Here is a 24793-nt window from a genome sequence, read left to right as displayed (position 1 = left end):
CTTGATTATATGCCACAGGAGCCTGGTAACAGCATCAGTGCAGATTAGACAGGCAGCCCAGGTGGGAGGTGGGAGGTGGGAGGTGGGAGGTGGGAGGTTGGGCCCCGGCTCCTCTTACTCCCGCCGTGTCACTCTGTTTGTCGCCATGCACAACAAGACCAGGAGAAGGTGGGGGGGTAGTGGGGGGGGGGGGTTGGGAGGAGCGGGGGGGGGAGGTTAGTGGGGGTTTGGGGGGGGGGGGGGTGACAAAGCCAATTATTTTCACCTATCTGCCGCTCCCTGCCAGCAGACATGTAATCTTAAATGGTCTCAGTGATCCCTGGGCAGGCTTTGAGCCCTTGGAGAATATGGTTTCACAGATGAAGCTGTCACAGGGAACAGCTTGTGTTCGGCAGCGGGCTTTTCAGACGCGTCTCACCTGTCGCCTATTAGAGCATTATGACATAAATTTATGAAATCATCCCCAGTTCAAGTAACAAAGGAACCCGGCTTGTTAGCGTTTTATCAGAGATTTTTTTTGGGGGGTAATCACCTCCGGTTTTTGTTCCTATTAAAGCTTTGGAGATTTTGACTGGTGCCGCTTGCTGTGTGTGTTGCGAGGTTTCATTTTTCATTTCATTTAATTGTTTTTTTGTTTTTTTTGTGAATGTAAATGAAGAACTGAAATAATGATCGCAGCAGTAGAGGCTTTCAGGGAAAGCAGGGTGGAATTTCAGCTCTGCGGCACAGAATGGCAAGATGGAGGGAGGGATGCTGTTACAGTTTAAGGATCAGGTGATGCAGACTGACAAAAAAGCTGTACTACAAAGTCTCCCCAGGTTATTACTAAAAATAAAAGACGGAGGGCCGAACGAACAAAATTGTTAACTTCCACCCTAAGGAGAAAGCTGAGCCCTCTTTTGATGAGTCAGCCTTCCCCCGTGGAGAGCAGGAAACAAGATGAACAGGCTTTACTTTCTCAAAAATTCTATGGCTATTTCACTGTGTAAGGACCTGTAGCATCCAAACTCTCCAGTGCATTATCCCTATAGCCCACAAAGGTATACAGAGGGCAGCTATCACCAAAGCAAATGTCAAGCATTCAGCCTACTAAAAGCTATACAGCTGACACATTGCAGTTCTTGCACTTCTCTTGAGAAGCTGAGCCTTTTCCCAGATAGTGAATTGCTACACTGCACACCAAATCCATATCTTTCCTAATGGGAAGTGTGAAGTACCCTTTTGAGTAGAAACGTAGCCGTGTGGTAACCAAAGATGTGGCAGCTGCAATTCTGTCATTAAATAGAGCGGAAGACAGGCTCAATGATACTCAGGTTTTCAAAAAATTGAAGAACAAAAAAAAAAAAGAAAAATACTGACAAAATAGCCTGGTATTTCACAAGGCTGAAGCGAGTCTGTCTTTCAAGATCTGGGTAGACTCATTCGAAATGAAATGAAATAAAAGGCAGCCCCTCTATCTATGCTGAGTTAAACAACCTGTTTTGTGAGTGCAGACCTCCCTCCCCCCATGGTGTCCCTTAACCCACAGATAATGACAGCTTTACAGCCCATCGGTGTCTTTAGTGTCGTCTGTTTGGAACACCAGCTTCAAAAGCTCAGTGCCACTCCTTTACAAATGAAACAGAAGGGACTGAGTGCAGTAAAGTCACTTGGCGCCATGCCTAGCTAAACATGATCTCTGCTAGCCTATAGCATTAAATAGGTGGACTTTTCATATGTTAATCGTTTATAACCTTTTTTTCCCCCCGAATAACATAGGACAACAAACAATTCAGTTACCTACAAAATATCTTGGGGTTACAAACTTTTAAAGGGGCAATAAGTAAGACTGTCCTGCCCCATAGCACAAAACGACCATCATATATCTTCGCCAGGTGCTGAGATTACTGTCTTTCAAAACTCACTTTGCGGGCCTGGACTCTCCATTTCGGGAACAAAAACTGCCCCCCCAACTGGAATTTCAATACACCCAACTCTCCCAGTGTCCTCCCCCCAACTTCTCGCATTTTCAACGGCTCAACAATGGAGGACGATGTTACGAGCGAGCGAGCGGCATCGCAAAACATTTAAGCAACAAAGGCTATAAATCCTCCTGCTCAAGCCCAAACAGCAAATGACAAAGCAGTATTATTATTATTACAGTATTTTGCATGGTGATATATTACCTCTTCATTAGAACGTTTCTGTTGGATCTCTGCTCTTATTAGCTAGCTTACTCATCACTATTGTGAAAATGTGACTTTATTGTTTGCGTCAATTACTGGTTACCGTAATGGGGGGAGGTGTGAGAGGGGTGGGGCAGTTTGTCAGAGACTTGTATAGGAGGAGAAAAGTTCTATCAATGTTGCTACAATTCCTACTGGTCACCGATAGAAATCAATAAAGGTCATAGATTACTTAATGCCCCTTTAATATCCGCTACCAGGAAAAGTGCATGTGACTTCAACTCTACAAATTCTAAGACTGCCAAGGCTAAACAACCAGGTGTCATGTTTCTGCAGAGTATTATACATGTTATTACACGTGTATCAAGAGGCTGATACCAGGTGGACAAACCAGTTACCTGTATGCAAACGCAGCATGTGCTTTGGCTTTGTCTGTATCTGATCAGCGTTGGGTTCAAAGAAACATATCCCAGCAGAGCCACCTCAGATCTATAAATATCATACATTTATATTTCATTAAATTCACCAGAGGCAAATCAAGGCGAGCTTTTCTTCTCACTAATGGATCACACACAATGAGACTGACTGGACATCAAAGTTGCATAGAACAAGCTTTGAAATTAGGCCATTATTATTATTCTTTTCTTTTCGGAGCTAGACCCATATTTGCAACACATTGCGACAGTAAATTTATGAATATTTGATAATCCAAAAGAACTTTCTGTCTTGTTTGTCGTCAGCGTCCTACAAAAACCTTTTATCTCCAAAAAGTAAACTTTTCAATGACTGGTTGACCTTCCCATCAGTCGCCATGAATTTTGGATGTTTTGCAATGCATTTGCTACAAATAGGAGACAATGGAAAAATGTAGGAGAAAGACAAAATAAGCCTTTTGCAAGACGCTAAAGCCATGAGATTACAGCTTCGCACCGTATACAGTAACTGAAACAAGCACAAACACAGCCAATGTGAATTCAAAACCAGCCTCGACACACCTAAGCAAGAAAAACCACTTTGCAAATGGCAAGACTGTGTAATTTGACCACACTGAGGAGAAGTGTCTATGTGTACATTTCATCTTCCATATCCCAACAACAAATAAGACTGGGGCCATGGATGTATTATATATTTAGCATTTCGAGAAAAAGGATCCAGAGCAGCAATTATCCTCCGGGGCATGAGGGAAAAACGCATGAGAGATAAACTGAAACACCATATTATCATTACATTTACACTTTAGGCATTCGGCCAATGCTCTAATCCAGAGTGACTTACAATGAGTGAGCAGGTATGGGTTCAGTTTCTTGCTCTAGGACACTTCAGCAGGACACCTGGCTGTTACATTAATAGTTGCTAGAATCATGCCAGCAACGCTGACATTTCAATTACGGTTTAACTCCCAGCTACTAGCAGACTTTAGATGAATACACCGAAAGATAAATCCTTTGAAGCCCCGATTAGAAATGTTTAGGCTATATCAATCATAGGCATACGCACACAGACTCTTAACGAATGTAATTTTCTGATGGGAAATAATATCTTGGCAACTTTCAGACTACCACTATGATTCAAAATATAGATCCATTTTTGCCCTGGGGGTACAAAACAACACAATAAAAAAAAGGCAAAGAAACCATTGAAGAGCTTCAGGATGCATTTGAAACTTCAGCTGTCACATCATTTCAGAAAAAAAAAAAGTGTCAAAAAAAACCATCAAAACCGGGCCAAAGAGGTGTCAAGGGTGGTGCTGTAATCTGATTCCGGGTTGGGCCTTTAAGTCAAGTCAAGCCTCTTCTCTATGGAAAACAGCCCTGTCAGGACCTGTGTGGTGGGCCCCCTCTTTGTGTCACTGTCATTTAGCATCTGCACCGGCCTGTCAAACAGAATGCCACCCTAGCACTGGCTGCTAGCCCCCGTGCGAGACAGGATGCTGAACAAAGGCCCCAGGATGATAGATGATGTTATACAACAGCCACTGTATTTGTCAGTAAAAGCAGCCCCCCCCCCCACCCCCCCACCCCCCGACAACTACTGATGGATAGGATTCCGAAAGAACGTCATTTCGGCGCGCGTGATAGAGCCGCCGGAGGTCGTACAAGGGCAGGTAAAGAGAATGAAAGTGGGAACCAAAACAAAACTCGAAAAAAAAGAAAATCCGAGGGACAGGACACAGGTTAAAGTAATAATCTGTGACATTTTCATTTAGGTTAACGTCTGTTTTGCTGCTCTCGGTCATCAATTGATATAATACTAGGGATGGGACGATAGCCTTATCTCACGATACGATTCGATACGCGATACGGGGTTCACGATTCGATACAACCACGATACGATGTAATAAATAAAAGTTCAATGGCAACAAAGTCTGACTGTGCAGAATTATGTTTTTTTTCTGAGCCGCAAATCTTTCTAGCAATGGCATCGGCTTGCTAGAATGTAAACAACAGCTTAAAAATGTCATTACAAAGTGTAAATAATATAATTTGTATAGAGAGCTTGTGAAATTGTGATGGGCAAGCCGTCTCATCTGTGATTACTACAGCAGAATAAAATGGAGCTAATATCACGATTCAATTTTCTGCCCCACTATACGTATTGTCACAGTTTTGTATTGCGATATATTGAATATCAATATATTGTCCCATTCCTATAGAATACAATAGTGATTCAACTGTCCTGTACCCAGTTCATGAAAGCTTTTACAGTTGCAACATTTGCTGATCTAAACAGCAAGCGTCGGGTAAGTCTTTCCTGGGAAAAATCCTTTGGCGCACATGAAGTGATGCGTTTTACGCTTCCAGCAGCAGCAACAGCGGTTTGTTTGGAATAAACAGAGGAAGAACCGGGCAGTTAACATGAGCAGCGACAGCCACCATGGCTGAACAGACGAAGAATAGGCCCGTGCCAACAGAAACTCAAACAGATCAAAATCCAAGGAAAAAGACGCCACAGTACTGGCCACACTGTTTGACTGCCAAGGGATCTCTGGGAAACGCAGTGCAGAAACACCACAGCAATGACCGCTTAGCACCAAAAATGTCGACAAAATGAAGAAAAAAAAACGAGGATCTCACGGATTACCACTTTGATTTATTTTAGCACTGTGAAAATAGCACCGTGGCCCCAGCTGCTCTGATGAGGAAATATTCACTAACACCTCCTCATCATCGCGGCCCGTGCCTCGCCTCCCTCACACTGACATATGTATTTCCGGGTGCCGAACGTTAAACTCCTGTGTCTTCTCGGTGAGCTCCGGCACCCAGAGGGTTCGTGTGTGAGTCATGGCCGTCGGCTGGCCTGATACACAATGACAGACCGGGCCTTGGGCAGACAGACCAAATGCCATCACGCCACGCTCGGCTCACAGCGCCGCAGCACACAACGAGGCCATTAGCTATCTAAGTAGGCAGCTGTGTCTTAAGAGACGCGTTGAAAAGAGAGAACTGGCATTTTACCACACAAATGTATCAATGGGAACTGAAAGAAACGATAACCATAAAACAGACTTATCAAGAAATGGACTAAGGCAATACCAGCTTGGAAAATGATGCATTGTGTTTCATTTGAATACAAGGCAATGAGACAACATTGATAGGATTTTAATAGGTATCGTCTCGAAGACAAGTACGTTCTTATTCTCTTTTTAAAGAATAAAACGTATTTTCCCTGCTGGTTACATGCAGCCAAGGTCCAGACGCTGCCAAGAGACAATGTAATAGAAAATCTCACTAGCATATTGATGTACAACTCCGGCCTCGCTCAAATACAAGCTGTCACACCTTATACCATCACAGTTACAGTGTGTGAGCCACATATCAGTAAAGGAGAACAAATAACTTTTTTTTTTTTTTCAGAACTATGTGCCCAAGTGTGTGTAGGCAGCCATGGTGACATGTCATGCAGAAATGTGTAACAATCTATGAAAGATAAAATGAACAGACAGTGGCACAGTATGTGGAATTGAAGGTCGCAAAGCTGCACCAGAAAAACATTTATCATCAAAAGTAACCACAACTGTTGAAACAAAATAATAACACAGACATTTGAAACAAATCCATGCTGTTTTGTAATTCTTGTTTGGCTCCAGTGGCATCTTTACTGGCGTCAAGTCTCTCTCGCTGAGACATTGTGCCGAATCCAGGAGCAACGGCCATTTGATGGGTTTCAGTCGCAACCAAATAAAAATACACAATCTGTGCTGAAGTGTTTTTTGGCCATCAATAAAATGGTTCAGTTTTCAAAAGTACATGCCACTGAGAACTTCCAGCATCCTCTCTGAACTCATTTCCTGCCCATTTTGCAAGCCTTTGACATATAGGCTGTAACAAAACCCATCTGTTCCTGAATGTTGAGTAGATCCTGTTTTTGTCTGTACTCACAAACACACACACTACACTTGGTGTGAAAGACAGAGGTCAAAGAGCAGCGGCAAAGAAAGCCAAGTGTGCTTTGACTGTGACACACCTGGCAACAGCGCGACAGACCTCTAGATGGGTGTGATTAACCCCCTGGCCTGCTAGCTTTGTTTTCTTCTGGTGGCATCTGCTTCAGTGAAGCAGCACAGGCTGCAGGAGTTAATGTACCGGTGAAGGAACCAGGCCAGCTGCAATCTTTGAAGGTCCAAGAGGGGGGAAATGGGACTTCCGTATGGCCAAGACATCGCGAGGAGGACAGCTGAAGATGGATCTGTCTATATTGGACCACCTCCGCCTCTGCTGTCTTTAAAAGACAGCGAGCCATTTGTGCCAACATATCTAACTGCGGGGGCTGCAACTTGTAAATAAGACATACGCATTAACCTCTGTGTTTACTAAGGATGTGGTTTTGTCATTTCGGAGGCCCAAGTGCTTTTTCATAGCGCGTTATGGCGGCGCAGTAATACTGTAGCGCACGGCTCTCTGTAAAGGGCGGGTGGGGGCGGCGAGGCAAAGAGTAATAAACCGTGTCAGTTCCTTTCCAGGGATAAAAATATTAAATCTTTCCTTTTTCAGAGAAGAGGTCCATTTTCATTTTTCACCGCTTCCGCTCCCTCTCCAACAGACATGATAGGATGAAAAAAAATGTTTCTGTCTAGGATATTTGTGCCAGGGAAATCAATCAATTAGCTATAAGCGCTGAGATAAGTCGCTTTCTCATTATGCAGGCGGGGAGTGGGGGGGGTGGGGTGGGGGCATGGGTGTGTGTGTGTGTGTGTGTGTGTGTGTGTGTGGGGGGGGGGGGGGCGGCTACACAGTGATGCTCATGCTGCAGAGTGCACTTACTCGTGCACACAATGAGGTCAGCACGTGACCCCCCTCCAGCACTGGGTACAAACGCATCCCTTCTGCAGAGCCATGGGCAAAGCGCTGACGACCATCTGAGTGAATCCTCAACATTATATGCCATCCTGACACACAGCGTTGGGAGACACAGATTGCTCTGTGTGCATGCACGTTACTAAAAATACCTCTACACATGCAAGAATCCTCCGGAGGATTGCATAGTAGTACCTCTCTCTCTCTCTCTCTCCGGTGTGTGAAGGAACTTGGCATGAAAGAGAAGGCTGAAAAACTCCGTAATCGTAATGCATGAGCTGCGTTCACGGGTGCCGGAGCTCATTCACTGCTTTGGACATATTCATTTCCTCCAACACTTAAAACATATAATAGTAGGGGGAGGAGCGAAGGAGCTTTGTACTAATAAATCACCAAGAAAGTATCCCCGCAGAAAGGTTACACATTTCTAATTGGATTCTTTTTATCCATCATTGTGGGATTTTTTCCCCTTCTCTGCCTTTGATTTATAGTACATCAACTGGCTCTTGAGTTCTGAAGCCTTGTTGTTGATTCATAGGAGGCTGACAGCTCCTGACATTTTCCTATAAATATTAATCATAAATCTAGGTTCAAGTCGTGGGGGTGAATAATCTGAAAGACATAACCAGTCGAGAATATTAATTAACTAAATCTAATTAAGCTCTGGGATAAACCGGTACGGGACAATCTTCCCCGGTCCATAGCTCCATCACTTGTCTCAGAGATAAAGACGGCATGAGGACACATGATAATGATTCAGTCGTTGTAACTTTGTTATTGAGAGTAAGGGCATCAAGATGTGTGTATATCAAATCAGCGTGCATCTTTTTTATTTTTGAGCAAACCTTTATTTAATCAGGAAAGTCAAGTAAGAGCAAGTTCCTATTCAGTCAAGTACAGTATCCAGTCATCAAACCTGCAGCAACATGTTTTAGGTTCTTGTAAAGATTTCGAAATTATAGACAATTAAGTGGATTCATAAAAACTTGCATTATCATGATGAAACAGTAATTCCTTTAATCCCGTCTTTCGTTATTCACATAGTCTATATTTCACATCCACTGCGTGAAAATCAGTATTATCTACATCTGGAGGAGCTAAACAAATGAGTCTACACATGCAGCACAAAAGGCGTATTCATGCCTTGCAGATCCAGCTACCCATCCTTGAAATGCCTTTAATTCAAAATACAACAAGGCATTTAATGGCAGTTTATCGGTTCCTCTCTTATATTTCTGCAGGCCTTTCAAATAAAAAAAATAAATAAATAAAAAGACTTTGTCTCTGTCAGATGAAAACTCTGTTCAAGGTGTGTGGGAAGGCAAACCTCAAAGGCGGATAGATAAGCCTTTCATTCCTGGCTTTTGTTTATCTCACAGGGAAGTTTAAAAGGATATCATTCATTATTCAGACTGTATTTGCAGAATACAAACTCTTAGCTGTGCTTAGTTTTGGAGACGTCCTTTGTGTAAATGTTAAATAAACCAGACCTTTGCTCCCAGGATTACCCAGCTAAATGCATGATTGTCATCCCCGTACTCACAATAGCACCATCCTTCACCATAAGGCTATACTATTACACTATCATTCAACTGACTCACATAATATTTGGCTTTGCTCTTCAGAATACCCCTAAAGCGAGGTGCAAAAACCACACCGCCCATTTTCGCACCCAGCTGTACTTAACCAGTTTCTCCTGCTGTGTTTGTTATAATTATTTACTGTGATCCTGTGATAGTTGTGATCAAACTTGCCTGATTGTAGCTGCAGGTTTTTTTTTTATGAAACATATCAAGAAAATCTGCAACATTTTCTGCTTTCATCTGTGGCAAAAGTGCAGGGACTGGAAATGATTGTAAGTCAAAGGAAAATGTTTTGTTGATTTGCTTGTAGAGAAATTCCTTAATAAGATGATTTACTGCAGTAGAATTATAAAAAATGAATGATCATTCGAGGGGGATTTCTATGCATGAAGGTTGGAAAATGGGCAGTTCTGCAAGTTATGAGAATATCTACAGCACTGCACTGTTTTTTTAATCAATGTCATAAATTCCTGGAGTGATTTGTAAACCTGTGATCCATCCAATTATTCTACAAATACATATTTTTAGAGCAAGTGTGACAAGGGGCAAGGCCTGATTTCCCCTGTGCACGAGCATGTAGTCATTCCTCATATATGTTAGAAAACACGTCAACAAATGCACTGGGCTTCAACAATCTAATGTGAATATGTTTGTGCTTACTGTAAGTTGTAATAACATAGAAGGTACAAACAAGCAGGGTGAATCAATTATCCACTACAATCAAATAAAGCGGACCACACAAGTCTGCATGCCTGCACAAACAGCAACGTCTTAATCTATGTGGTAAGTAGTTGTAGTCTCAGATGGCACTGGGTTTCTGCTTGATGGATTCTCCAAGCTCAAAGCGTGAAAAGCAGTTGTGGATGTCAAGATTCCCCTGACACTCATTCACCGATGATCAATTTCCCATCCTCCATCCTCTGGCCTGCCCTCACACATCAGCATCAATCCAACACAAGTAAATACAGTGAGTGGCTTAATGCATTTTCCTCTCGAGGGACTCTGCAGACCAAAATGGCATCTGGAGGGTAAATAAATAAATATTCCGTTGAGTGGTGGAGTGGATTGCATTCTGTTGAATAGTGAACAACCTTTTTCCCCCCTGTCGTCCATAAAAAGGAAGGAATGCAATTCTATTTAGTATAGGCTACTGAGCATAATAATAAACAGCTAAGGACACAGTCACAGAAGAGAGTCGTGAGTTGGATGATAAAAGTAGAGTGATAAAGCTCAGTTCAAACAAGGAGAAAGAAGGCAGTCATCCCTTGCTAAACAAATCAAACGGCATGACTATCGAGTCAGCATGTGCACTTGAGGAGGGCTAATTAGAGTCCTCCTTTAGCGTGGCCTCCATTCAAACTGCAATCAGGAGTCTGGCACAACACGGCCAACGAAAATCACTTTAGTTAACAAGGTCTATCCACAACGCTACACCATGACATAGTCCTTTGGAAAGACATTGTTTATTTCACATCACTGTGCTAGTTTATGTCAAACTAGAGATGTACAGCCCCTTTGGCAATGACAGGAAAGACAAACAAAACAAAATTCAGACCGGCTTAACGGGCTCATGATGGTAAGACCGGTTTGATAAAACTTCACTCCTCACTCTTTCACACCGCAACATCATACGGTTTGATTAATCTCTCCGAGCACATAATCTAGTGCGCTACCCACAGAGCGCAGCAGTTCTCACCCAACCTCTGCACAGCGGCAGCTGGATAAGCTATGATAGGACGAAGGGCATGGTAGCAAATATAACACGTCCAGTGCTCAACATCATGACCTTGACTGGAGAGCAGGCTGACAGACAGCCTCTATCTTTTCACACCACTGAAATGGACCCAGTCCAATTACAGGCACCGGGCACATTGTCTTGTTAACTTCAGCTCCAACTGTACATTTGGGCAACTCAGAGATCAAGCACTCACAGGAGTTTAAATTGACAGAGCTACCTTTTTCGCTGTCACAGCTTCGTGTGTTACTCTGTCTGTGGTGAGTGATGGAGGAGCAAAATAAGCTGTCAAAGGCGCCTATGCAGATAGTGATGGCATCAAAGTTGGCAAATTCTGACAGGCTTCGTAGGAGGCCTGAGTGTTGTTAAGCAATGTAGCAGAAATACACAGCAGATGCCTTAACGCAGTAGCATTTAACCTGAAGAAGGGCACTGCATTGCTAAGTCAGTCTGACATGACATGTTGCCTACACCAACAGACAAACAGACATTACAGGGCATTAGATATTCACACATCTAGCACTTTCATAAACATGAGACTGCTGTAGCACAACTTACTCATGCAGCTTATTAGTCGTGTGAGTAAAATGAGTCTAGGATACTTTAGAAATGATGTTGCACAATGTAAGATCCTGAATCATTGGAATTCAACAGAATCCTGTGGTTTTGCCTTGAACTTGAAGAGAGCAGAAATGGTTGCTCAGTGACACAGACAAGATAGCAGCTGCATTTGATCCAAACTCCGCCAGATTACTAATTAGGTATTGACCTATAAATGGCACTTTAGAAATGACAGCTACCAATATTGACCTTTAAAAGAGGAGTAAATATAAACAGTGTCTCCCAAAGCTCACCATTGTGCCTGTGGCAGAGGTCAATACCAAGGCTCCATTAGACCCATTTAAATAAAACCTTCTCCTGGAATAAAATGGCACATTTAGCTATTTGGCAGAATTAGCCTGTGGAACAGGCATGGAATATTTGAATATTAACAACACACAGGGCAGGCTTGATGCAAGTGCTGCTGACAGACGAATAGCGAGAGGCGACCTAGACGTGCAGACCATGGCTCTGAAATACGCCTGAGTGTTAATTGGAAACATAGCACAACTCCTTCCTCACTGAGGCGTGTCATTGGAAAAGAAATACGTAGGACCAGCCATAATATACAAAGACACTCGTAGGGATAAAAGAGCACAACTCATCATGATATGGGAAGGCAGATAAGGCCAATGCTAAATACACATCTAACTGCACCAACAAGAAAGTCTTAACACAGACAAATACCCCCTTCTCCAAAACAATACTCTTGGGCTTACATACCGCAGCTTATTGTTATAAATGGCGGTTAAGGGATGTGTAGTTTGTAATATGCAGGAAAAACTTTTTCTCTCTGTCAAAGCTGGACTTAAAATATAGTTTTACTTGGAAAAGTTCCAAAGAAACTGCAAAAGTAGATAATTAAAAAGGATCACTAGAGAATAATTAACTGTACAGTGTTTCCTCTAGGATTTTTTTTAGCAGCGGGGGGAAAGGGTTTTGTTGTAGCTACCTGGGTGGTGTGCTAGTACGCCGGCGGTCGGAGTGGAAAATGCAATCACTAATATTTTAATACATAGCTTATATAAACATCGTTGGCAATTATTTTACCAACGTTTATTGAAGTAGCTAACGTTACCGGTATTATGATTCACTGAGTTCGCTAACGTTAACGTTAACGTTACCTAGCTAACGTTAGCTGGAACATTATTTCACGATATATTATTAATATTAATAATAATTAGTTGGCCATGAACATCAATAGAGAATACATTGCGAATGTAAAATCTATCTAACTTAACGTTAGCTAGTTAAATCTACCTTTCTCTCTCTTCTCTTTCTTTTTCTCTTCTTTCTCTCTCTCCCTCTGCCTCGGCCAGGTGTCGCCACTTCCTGTATCCGTCGTTTCAAATTAAAAGCCCTCTGCAGAGTCGTGTAATTGCGACTTCATGGCATTTCATAAAATTCTGAAGCAGCGGTGGCAATAATTGTAAATGTATATAACGGAAACTCTGCTGTATTAAACCGTATCCTCATTAGTTATGCCAAAAATATAACTCTTGTGCATAAAATGTTTGCTATGGGACAATCCAGCATATATGAAAGGCAGCGGGGGATGTGGCTGCATCTGTTCCACATGCACCATACAGGTGTGTTATTGCAATGCCAAAGTCAGACTAGGAGGAGCATCATCATGACACAGTTCTAGTGCCCCTATGACTGTCCAACACCCTACCCCCATTCCCTGACCTCTATTTCCCTGTTGGTCAGTCCACAGCAAATCCGAAAAGCCTCCCAGCATCTCCATGGCGACGGGCCTCAGTTGAGCAGATGGCCTCAGTGTGCCGAGCGGCAATTAAAGAGGGAGCGATGAGCGGGGAAAAGAAAGTGGGTCAGGATCAGGGGGAGCAGGGCCGGCAACGTGAAGCTGCTTCTGCCTCGGGCCTGCACATGCACATGGACGTACACTTATGCATCCGCGCGCTCACCAACATACACACACACACACACACACACACACGCATTCACGCCTCAGTGCACTCCTTCCTCACTCGGTCTTCCCAGCAAAAACAAATACCCACCCCACGCCAGTCACGAAGCATCAGCATTGTGAGAATGAAAGAGGGGCTGGAGCGAAAGGGGAAGTGCAGCGAATGACGAGCTGCCCCCTAACCTCACACACCGTATCTATCCAGTGGTGAGAAGTCAGAGAAACTTCCACTGGAATTACATTGGCAAATCCCACAACCCCATCAATAGGATTAACCCTTTAAACCCGGCACAGCGTCATATAGAATCAGCCCACTGTTGTTTGGATTACTTCCACAAGAGCGCCGCTCTGGCAGGAATTGCTTTTCCTCTTTCCGCATTACCAATAATTCACAAACAGCAGGGATAAAACACACCCTCAGTGATGTGGGGCAAATCCAATCAGTGTCATCCTCCCACTACTTTCATCCAATATTTTTGCAATCCATTGAAACATGGGACTTCCATTTCATCTTGAGTTGGAGCCACTTGTTATAAAAGATCTGATTGAGCTTCTAAATCACTCATTACTCAATTTTAGAACGGCTTTAATTAAACTAATTTAGCAGACAATATGATCGCTAGCACATTATGAGGCTTTTAATTTAATTTGCTGTTTTATGTGTCATAATATTCGTACAATTAGGCAACGGGCAACACATTTGTTTGAAGATAGCTTTAATATGAGTTGGTTTTAGGGGTCCACTGGCTTCCCACACAGCGGCTGAAAAAAAAAAAGGCCTAATGAGCTGGAAAAAATTGAATGAACTTTTATTTGCACAACTCTTTTCATCCAGCGAGCAGTCCCAATGTGCCTAAATAGAGCTTCAGCCAAGAACACTATTTCAAGGCAAACTGGAATCACCCTTGGAACATAGCCTCATTCAGTAACAGCATGACCCTCTGCACACTCCCATCCCCCGCCGGGTCGACATGTAAATCTCCATTTCCCTTTTCCCTCCTTACGTTTAGTCTGTTACTTTCCCTTGCAAATCATTTTTCCATGACTTAGGAAAGAAGCGCAATCCATAAAGTCATTCTGCAGAACAACTTGAAACTTGGCAAACTAAAAGGGTATGAGTCTGCAAGCAGGAACGGGGAACGGTATTTTAAGGGGTCTGCTGCGGCATTAAACAGCCTTTATATCAAGTTTCTCATTCCTAACATTTGTTCCTTTTTAGCTTCTATTCTGAGGCTTCATAATGCTGACAAAGGGAGTACACCGTGCCAGGAACAATTGCAAGGCCCTGCATCTATCTGAAATAAATATTTACTGATGCTCGTGCTCTGTTTTGTGCACGCAGCATATGGTTAAAGTAAGGGAAGAAACTCAACTGAGAGTAAAGTCAAGAAAAAGCGCTCTTCGCTGTAAGTCTAAATGTGTGAGCCTGTGAGGTGCGTGGGTGCCGGGTCACTGTGTGGGTGTTCCTGTGGCCGGTTATACGTGCATATGTTACCATCGCATAAATGTTATAACTCAGATGTTCGGCACGTGGGCAGGCGAGGAGGAACCCTTGACCCCCAACCTTCTGTTTCTCCGGCCTGCCGTAACATTTGGCCCCTCCGTGGCTCAACTGACAATTGCTCTAACCTACAAAATGGCCCCCCGTGATTCCTCTACTGGTATCAAAGCCCTCTCCAGATTCCTGACTGGTTAATTCCACCAGCAATCTCGTAGCCAAGCAAGAAGTGTGCTGCCAGGGCGAAGGCTCCCATGTGGGAGCTCCTGGCAAAGTTATTGGGCCTGGAAGAGGCAAGGAGAAGTGAGGAGGAGGGAGGGCATTTTGGTTGGGGGACACCGGGCCAGGAGAGGTGTGCATTTATCAAGTAAAAATACCACACGTTCACTGGTTATAGATTCACAAATGCTAAAATTTGCTTGCTTTTCTCCATTTCATATGAATATAAAATGAATACTTTGGGGGCTGCTAGCAGACTAAGTAAGAAATTTCAAGACATCACTTTGGGTTCTGGTAACTTGTTATGGGCATTTGTCATTATTTTTGACATTTTATAGACAAAAGAAAGTCCATATGCTGTGTAAGAAAATGGACAGAAAAAAGGCTTCTCTGGTGCATCAATTTCAAACAGGCTTAAGTCAAGAACCAAAAAAAGGGAAATCTGCACTCTCAGAAAAACATCTTGATTGATTTATTTGACATATTTCAAATAAAATGTTTAAAAAATACAGCTTGGCAAACTGAAATTTGACGTTTTCTTGATTCATCGATTAATCGAAAACATAATCGCTAATGAAAATAATAGTTGGCTGCAGCCTTACAGGAGAGATGGAGGAGGAGAGACAGGTATAGCTGCAGCTCCTCTCCAGGGAGAAGGGCTTTCCTGCCCAGCTCCTTTCTGAAGTCAGTGCCTAAAATAATGCATCAGGGTTACTGCAGCAGCACTGTGTGCGATTTCTGCGGTGGAGGCCCAAAGTGGCTATGTACTGTATGTGCATATCTCCTATTTATGAGTATGAACCGTTATGCACCATATTCATATAAACTGCTCCTTTAATCGAGCACTCTGGGAAATGTCATCTATGAAAGGAAGAAAATTACATGGACTTCTCCCCCTTGTTTTCTTCCCTTTATGGCCGTCTGATCCATTTTGGACATATTGATGCATTTAGAGGAGTAAACAGAGTTTTGCCACAGTATAGCCATTTTATGCATATGAATCAGTAGCTTAAATAGGTGCAGTGCTGATGCAGTCTTTTGTCTTATACAGCTACAGATAAAGGGATAAACAGAACCCCTCTCTCCTTTGAGGTTTGACTAGCAGAGTAGTTAAACCCCACCCCCCCCACCCCCCCCACCACCACCACCACCTTTTTCTCATACACACACACAAAAAATAAGAACAAAAACAGGCTGTACATAAACTTCTGTAGGCAAATTCCAGCCAGATACTCATCAATGCCAGTTGAAAAGGGAGGACATACAGCAAAGGGGGGTGGGGAGAGGGGGGGCGTTTGGCACATCCGACTTTCTGAAAACAATGCAACATTAGAGTGAAATTCAGCCAGGCTTGAAACTGGGGAATCAATAGCAGACTACATTAGTTACTTTGGCATGGACCCTACTGACAAAATGGAAGGATCAATGCCAAACTGCAGGCCATCTCTGTGTTTATCTTCATCTCTCTCTCTCTCTCGGTAAGGCTGGGCCGTGTGCATTATAAATGGGCGAAATGGAGTCGACCAGAATTTCTATCCCCGGTCTCTCAATATGCGTGTTGACTTCGGTCACACTGTAACGACAAGCACCAGTAAACCATCGTGTCGACTTTAGAGGCGCCGGCGGCGTAAAGGAACAGCGGTTGAAATATGTTTTAAGCGTGTTCATAAATAAGCAAGTGAAATCCTTTTGAATGGAGCAATCATCCTAGAAGTTGATCACAGCATGGAAGGATACCAACATAGATGAAAGACGCGCGCAGCAAGAAATATGACTGACATAGAGCTGACCTGTTATCAGTCATATTTGCTAGTCTGTCTGCACAGGACGAGGGCACTAAGGAGCTTTGCACCAAGCTGCAGCACACTGGGAGCTTAGCTATATGTCAGGGAGAATAAATAAACCTGTGTTTGTGTTTTCTAAGCAGCCCCCCCCCCACCCACCCCTCCCCCGCTCCTCTCCACTGCCCCCCCCCCCCCCCCCCCTCCCACTCCCATTTACAACCAAGCTGTTGCTTTGAAGCACAGTCAGCTCCCGGAGAGATATCAGCTCGGAATATTAAATGAGCGAACACCATCACTCATTAAAAAGGGAAACATTTCATGAAACAAACCCCCTTTTGTATCAAGTGCTAACCAAGCCGACTCACAGCACGCACCATCCTCAAAGGCAGAGAGAGGAGACAGGAGAGAGAGAGGGAGAGAGAGTGGAAGGGGGAGGAGAGATGAGGAGGAGGGGGGGGGGGGGGGGGTGCATCCAAGTTTGTGGAAAGTACAACATTAAAATTCAAAGTTGTGGCAGTGGATCAGCTTTGCAGGGAGGCTACCTGAGCCTTGTGGACAGCCTGGGCACGTTGTCGCAATGACCGAAATTCTGATACTACTTTGATACCGTTGAGAAAGATGGAAGTCAATAGTGAATTTTATAATGTGTGGTCTATAAACTGAAATTTCAACATCACCTCCTGACTATGCGTATGTGCGGACCGCATGTGGGGTCCGTAATAGGGTTCGACTGATATGGGTTTTTGAAGGCCGATAGCAATACTGACATTTTTAGATAGAAGTCACCGATTGATAGCTGATATTTTGTACCAATAGCCTTTAAATTTGACAATTTTCATGCCAAAATTTTACAAAGATTTAGTGTTTTAGACCATTTAGACCACCATTGGACACTAAAACTCTCCACTGAATCCCATGCTAATGAAATTCCTTCAGGTGGGTTAGCTGCTTCTTAAGGCAGGGTGACCCACTGTACCTTCTCAATGGTAGAGAAAACTCTGGGACACATTACAGCCTTCAAATGAAGAATGAATTTACAAAAAGCATTATTGAACAACTAAATGAATAAATAAAACGCGTAAAGAAAATAAACTTTCATGAAAGGAGAGTTAATGTAGCTGTAGTCAGACAGGAACCTCCATCATGTGGAGGTGGACGACATTGTGGCTGATATCCAATATTCAATAAAAGTATCGGCAATCTGATATATCGCTCTAACCAATATATCAGCAAACTGATTTATCAGTCTAGCCCAGGATTGCAGGAGACAGAGCTGCAGGCTAGCGCTTGACAGTGGACTGCTGCAGTCAGCACAAAATTCAAGTCGAGTCCAGCAGCTGAAAACATGGCAACAGCATCAACCAGTCCACCACATCTTGAACTGAATCCCAGACCATCCAAACTGGTTGACAAAACTGATGCCAAGAGCAAAATTTGGAACTATTTCACTAGAGCCAACAAAGACGAATACCCAGCCGGCATCAAAACCCCCGTACCAAAGTTGCTACAAAGCTGTCCAAGTCAATATGGTAACATAACTTAAAATAAAACACAGTGGTTGTTCTGTGACACCGGTATCAAAATCTAAATTCTGGTATCGTGACAACACAACACTATGTGTTTCTACCTCACAGGATCCATATGCCCCCCTTACCCTCAGACTCCTCACTGACTGGTTATCAGGACTTCTGCTCTCCTTAATGGAAGCACATCAGCCCAGCTGTCTGTTGTAAATTGACTTGTTCAGGCAGTCACACAGGGGGGTGGGAGCTGCAGTGATCAGATCTGCTTTATTTTAAAGGCGTACAGCTTTAGAGGGAAGAGCAGGAATTATCCACTCTCTCAATCCCAGATCAGCCCATGGTTAAATGCCCCAATTGTAAACCCAGACACCATGAGCAAAGAACGGTATGCCCATACCGTTTCTCCTCCAAACTACCAAGCACAAAATTCTAGATGACTGTAAGAACCAGGAAATAACCACATTAAAATGAAACCTTAAAAGGCTGTTCCTTCTACAGAGTAGCACCAAGAAAACACCTGGGGAAATGGATCCAGATGAAGAAATAAATATATTTTGCTTTTAACTGAAATGACTGATTAAAAGTAGTAACTATAGTAACTGAGCACCAGGAGGAAGAAGGCAATGAAACTGCCTAGAAGCTACTGGCAAGCCAAGACAGCATCACGTATAAAACACTGCAGACTGTCAAAATCCCTCTAACATGTGAGATTATTTACTTTTTCTTCAGAGAAGATTTACATCAATTTAGGAACAGTAATAAGCCTATCCTCAGATGCTGGAACAGCGCTCTCACAAATGTGGAACAAGTGTAGTCAGTGACTGCTTTCTTGAGAGCAGAACAGGAATTTAACCATTTCATCTCTTGACAAGAATCAGCTAAATCAAAAAAAAATAAAAATAAAAAAAAAAGAATCAGCAGAACACATTAATGCCAAATCAGAAACGCAGAGGCAAGATTGGATCCCCTTTATTGATTTCCGTTTTCCTTACTTTGCTGATTCTGCGATTTGAGTTGAAACAGAACAGAATTTCAAGGGTTTGAAGCAGAAAATTGCAGCTGCAGCTTGCAGATAAACGTGCACTCCATTCTGATCCAGCATGGTGACTGTCTGGGGTAACGGAAGCGAGGGAGCAGGAGGGGACACTTGAGTAGCATTATACCAAAACAACAGCCAAAAAATGACAGCACCAGAACGGGAACACTGCATATGATACCGTACTGTATGTTCTTACAAAACAAGCTACCTGGTAAGCTTAGAGTGCCGGTGTCTGGGACAAATATTACTTTTGGTATTGACTAAACTCCCCCGCACCTTAAAATAGGCTTATTCTGCGGATCAGATCCAAACAATTTCATCATCACAGAGACAAGCAGAAGTACTTGTAAGATCCTCACGCTCGGGCTTTCTTAGATTCACTCGAGGCCTTAAAACACTCATTTATTCCTAATCATTAGCAAAATCCAGCGCATCAACTACAGACTCCAAAACAAATGGAGAGGGAGAACTTAATTTAACATTCACTCTGTCCTTAATACTATTTGTGCAGTCATCCGCACGCACAGAACACTCCATTTTGTCATAACCTTTCCATTATTTAGGTTCAGTGCTTATCGCCATGTTTTATTCATCTATTCGGTGATATGCAGCCTTTAAGACCACAGGGGTTGTAAATGTGCATCATGGAATTAAAAACAAAACTGAAAATGTGCTTCTTAGAGCAACTACTGTGAGGTGTGGTACGAAACCTAATGCAAATAATTGCCTTTGAAAAAAAGAATGAGAATTGTTGAGCTCCCACTCCATTTCCAGAATATTAGCAGACATAGACGAATCTGCACTTTAGAGACAGTTCACACAGTGTTTTGAGAAGGATTTGCTAAAGAGTTGACAGCGAAACCACAATGAGCTAAATGCTCAAAGAGATGAAGTTTGAGTGCCCAAGTGGCTCCATTAGTTCCTATGGCAAAGGAGAAGCTTAATCTCCTGTCAGTTCCCCTCTAGCTGGTCTCCCAGGACTAGCAGCGCTCTCCCATCCATCACCTCAGCAGGGACCAAAGGGAGACTCCCCGGGGAATGAGGATCAGACCAATTTGCATTCACACTCTAACCATCAAGGCCCAACAATCCCATAATGATCCTCTCACTTCGACTATATCGCAACTGCAGTCTAAATGAAATGCAATATGCCACGAACTAGCAATTAGTTTTCCTCAAAAGAAAGAAAAAATGAGCAAAGTCAAAATGCTAATTAACATGTTCCAAGTGGGCAGCGGCGCTCACGCCATGCCCCCGTCTCCGGGCTGAGAAAACATGACTTGCCTCCTGCAGGGCTCAACATAAAGCATCCACTCCACCACTCTCTCCATGAACATACCTGCGGCAGCCTTCTGACCCTCTGCCTATTCCTTTGTGTCCAGCTGATGTCACGCAATTTCCTGAGCAGTTAACCCCCAAAGAGTCTAAACAATAAAAGTGTCCATCAAAGCGAAAACAGGAGACATCATCCATGGTCCAAATCTCTTAGGAACACATCACATGATAATCAAACACCAAATACGCACAGTTAACATACTAATGCACAAGATAATGCAGCTAAATCCCCCTGTGTTATGCTATTAATAGAAAAGCCGTGTAGCTTACTCCCAACCATCCGTGAGCAAGTCATAAATATCATAATAAAACATTCCGCGAAATGACTGACAGAGCTGAGCAACAGGGGTCTCGAGCAAAATGATTTGTTGAGTTTGCATGCTGCCAAGTTATTACCGAGATTATATTTCAGAGCTACACAAATTCCTATCCTGAATAATGGTACATTCAAAGTTGATGCTCATCCATCATTCAGCGTTCATTTCCCAAATGTTTAATCCAACTAAGATGTGGAATTAAAGCTGGAAAATCTCCTCATCCCACCGCAGAGAATGATATCTATATGGGCACGTACAGCACCAGGACCTGAGGATGGAGCCAAGCCATAAACAACCACCTGGTTGCTAACTCAATTCACACTCAATTAAATATCAGTCTGGGATCCTGGGGAGACCGAGCTCCAATCTAAGAAAGCAGGAACAGAGCTATTATTATTCACAGACCCATTATTCTCAATGTTCCCTTTATTTGATAATCTATTGGCGAGCAGCTCTGAATATTTTTTTATGTTTATTTATGAATTTGGCACTTGTGTTGTCTACAAATGGTTATTACTATGACATGCACAAATGGCTTTCCCTGATGGATAATTGTAATAGGGTCTGCTGCTACTTGCATTTGTTAGAGCCATTCCCACTTGTTTGTGCTTGGGTAATGAGGGTAGAGTCTGGAACATGCTGTATATCAATTAGGCCATCAAAGACAGTGGGCATTTATGGCCACGCCCTTTAACCTCAGGGTGAAAGATCAGATTCTTGTTTTTGCATGTCAAAAGAAGTGGGTCCAAAACAACAACTGACAAAAAAAAAAAGTTTTGCAAGCCTTTCCCTCTATTAAGGCGCCCGGAGACATGAATCACGAAGCCACTGTGGTTTTAAATAAGCTTTTTCGTTTAACAGAAAAAATAAGAGCAATGTGTAGTCATACGATGTTTAATTAGGCGTAGAAAACATCCCGTTGCATTACTTAAACGAGACGTTTCCAGGACGCTTTAAGTGCAATTTTGAGACATTTTCCACTCCCTTGATTGAACAGCTTCAAAAGGTTTCCAACGTGAATCCCAAGGGAACCAGTTAATCCTGATCTTCTCCACAAGCAAAGGGATCATCTCAACGTAAATCAGACAGGGCTTTTGATCAAAGTATTCAATCAGTCTTAAACACATGATGCCATAAGGAGCCTCGCTATGAACAAGGTCAACATCTTAGTTGTGCTGGAGCTTGGGGGGAGCTGGAAAAGAAACACACTCCAGATAAGCCAAAATATTAGACTAGAAAAGAACATGGAAGCACTTTCAAAACAACACATGTTAAAAGGTGATGACAGTGCCGAATAACATGAAATTCTGTAAAAAATATGTAAAGTCTCTCAGAGAAAATAATAACAGCAGTATCATTCAAAACATGACCTGTCCTCTCTTGACCACACTTCACCCCGTTCCATTCCTTTCCTAAACTAGTGGCGCCTGGACAGAATTTACCAGTCTATGATGTAAACAAACCAGTAAAGTTTCACATAAGCCCAGTTAGCCTAAAACCCTCTGCATAATGGATCCATGTCTAGTGCTGCAACTCACTTGCCCAGACAGGATTAGTTTACCAAAGCTACTCACAGACACACACAAACACAAACACACACACACATTCAAACACACACACACACACACACACACACATACAAATCATGGTGTTGGTGCTTTTTTTGTTGGCATTGTTTTGTTTTCTAATTAAAGGAGGTTGTCAATACAACTAGAATAATGATGCTCCCTCCAATATATGAGTCAATATACATAATGCTAAACAAGAGAGATTATCAAGCATGTGTTGATATAATTAGGCCCACTTTGGGAAGCTTTAATGTCAGGATGATCGATGTCAAATGAACACTCCTCCATTTATCAACTGGTAATGCTGTCGTCAGGACCCCCACCCCACCCCCCTCAAAAAAAAAACATCTATTTTGCATTCACAGGAGAATAACTCGAAATATCACCAGACGATTCTATGAAAGAAAATTGTCACCACATCCTGAGTCAAAATGTGTTGCACTCCTCTTCAGAATATTACCATGATGGAATATGAAAATGGTGATGGCCAATGGATTGCATTCATTGTTTAAAATGCATTGTGCCTGCGTGTAATAAGCCTTTAACACTATTTTTTTGGTAATAGCCAACTAATAGACAGTAGCTGTCAGTAACAGGCAAAGGGTTTCGATTATTATTCAGGGCCACTCTGAAGCTACAAGTAGCCCATTATAAGGTACACTGTGATATTGGAAAACTTGGGGATTACTTCTCTGCCTGGCCTGCACAGTTCGTGCACATCGCCATCTGCCTGCTACACTGGTAAGTTCATTATTTTGCAGCAGTGTAAGTATTCCGCAACCGGTTCCAGAGGGTTGAATGTGGGCAGACAAAATACTTTCCAATGTTTTTGTTTTTTTTCCCCACTCATGTTCACATCACACTGCCAAACATAAACCAAGCAATCAAGCCGATCCACCCGAGCATACATCAATCAAGTCGGTGCTATGACAAAACATCATAGAGGACACACACACACACACATACGGGGGCAGAGAGGTATTAATAAAGACAATGCAGAGGTCTGTGATCATCCCCCCCCCCCCCCCCCCATTAAAAACTACATCTATGCGGCTTACCTTGGACGTGCAGAGCCAGCAGGAGTATCCATACACCCACACACATCGCCATGGCACCTCAGCTATCCGGATCTTCTGTGATAACCTGAGAGTGGATGGATAAAGGTTCACTCGCGACGACAAAGACCAAGCATGCAACTTCTGCAAATCCCAGTCGGCCCGAACTATATGCGGTCTGCCCCCCTCGCTGACGACAAGTAGGCGACTTTCAAACTAGACGATCGGTGCGCTTCTCCGTAGGAAAGCATCAATTTTTCACGTCTGCGGCGATTCCTTGTGTGTGGAGAGTTTTGGACAAAGTCGCCTGCTCGGTTTCCCCCCCCAAAATGAGATCCAATTTTACGCACGCCGGCGATGCGCGACACAGGCGATGCAGTCTCGTTTAGAAACAGCAGGCACGGATCGGAGGAAGGAAACAGTGGTGGGTGATTATCAAAGGCTCTCTTCTAGTTTAACCATCTATCCTTCTTGCTCCATCCACCGCTGCGGCTGCAGGACTATATCTCTCCCCCCCCCCGTCACCCAGTATTGTGGATCAGAGGTAAAGTGGGCGGGAGGTCCTCGATCGATGCTGCGCTGGGAAGTTTCCAACACTTAAAGAGAGTTCCTTTCGGATGGATGTGGCGTCTCCTGCGGAATAAAATGTCTGCAAATTCTGCCACAGCACCTAACAGATAATTCTGTCGGCACTGCCTCTTGTAGTTCCTCAAGTTCCCGTTCTCCCCTTCTGCAGCCACGGCCGGCCGGACAGATCAGCACACCAGGCCGGTGAAGTTGTCCTAACTCTCTGGAAATAGTGGGATGCCCCTCTCTCTCTCTCTCTCTCTCCCTCTCCGTTTTTTTTTTTGTGATGAAATACAATGTAGCGTTGTCCCGCTATGCGCACCGCCCCGCTGATCTGCCACCACAGTGTGTTGCTGACTATCGCTGACGCTTTGGAGAGATCGGGATCGGGTGACGTTGAGGAAGGGAGGAGCCTGGGCTGTCCTGCAAGGCAAAAAGCATGCTGTTAAAAACTAGCAGCCCAAGCTGTAGCCCAAGCTGGGGGGGCTCCTAAACTTTTTTCACGTCAAGGCCCCCCTCCGGATAGACAGGCTTTACAAGGATAACAATTTGCTGAGATTGAACCCCCATTTTTAGAAGAT

General features: G+C 43.3%; 1 protein-coding gene across 2 annotated transcripts in view; it reads right to left on the bottom strand.

Moving 5' to 3' along the window:
• Positions 1–24545, bottom strand: part of nectin1b (nectin cell adhesion molecule 1b) — a 143592-nt gene extending 119047 nt beyond the window's left edge. For both annotated transcript variants that reach the window (XM_071911138.2, XM_071911139.2), the window contains exon 1: positions 23649–24545. In XM_071911138.2, the coding sequence (XP_071767239.1) occupies positions 23649–23700 (52 nt within the window). In that variant the 5' untranslated portion in view covers positions 23701–24545. The remainder of the gene's footprint in view (positions 1–23648) is intronic.
• Between the last annotated feature and the right edge of the window lie 248 nt (positions 24546–24793).

The sequence above is a fragment of the Centroberyx gerrardi genome, chromosome 6 (genome assembly GCF_048128805.1).
Source record: "Centroberyx gerrardi isolate f3 chromosome 6, fCenGer3.hap1.cur.20231027, whole genome shotgun sequence".
Classification (NCBI taxonomy): Eukaryota; Metazoa; Chordata; class Actinopteri; order Beryciformes; family Berycidae; genus Centroberyx; species Centroberyx gerrardi.
Note: the sequence above shows the minus strand (reverse complement) of the source record. Positions and strands in the feature narration are given on the sequence as shown.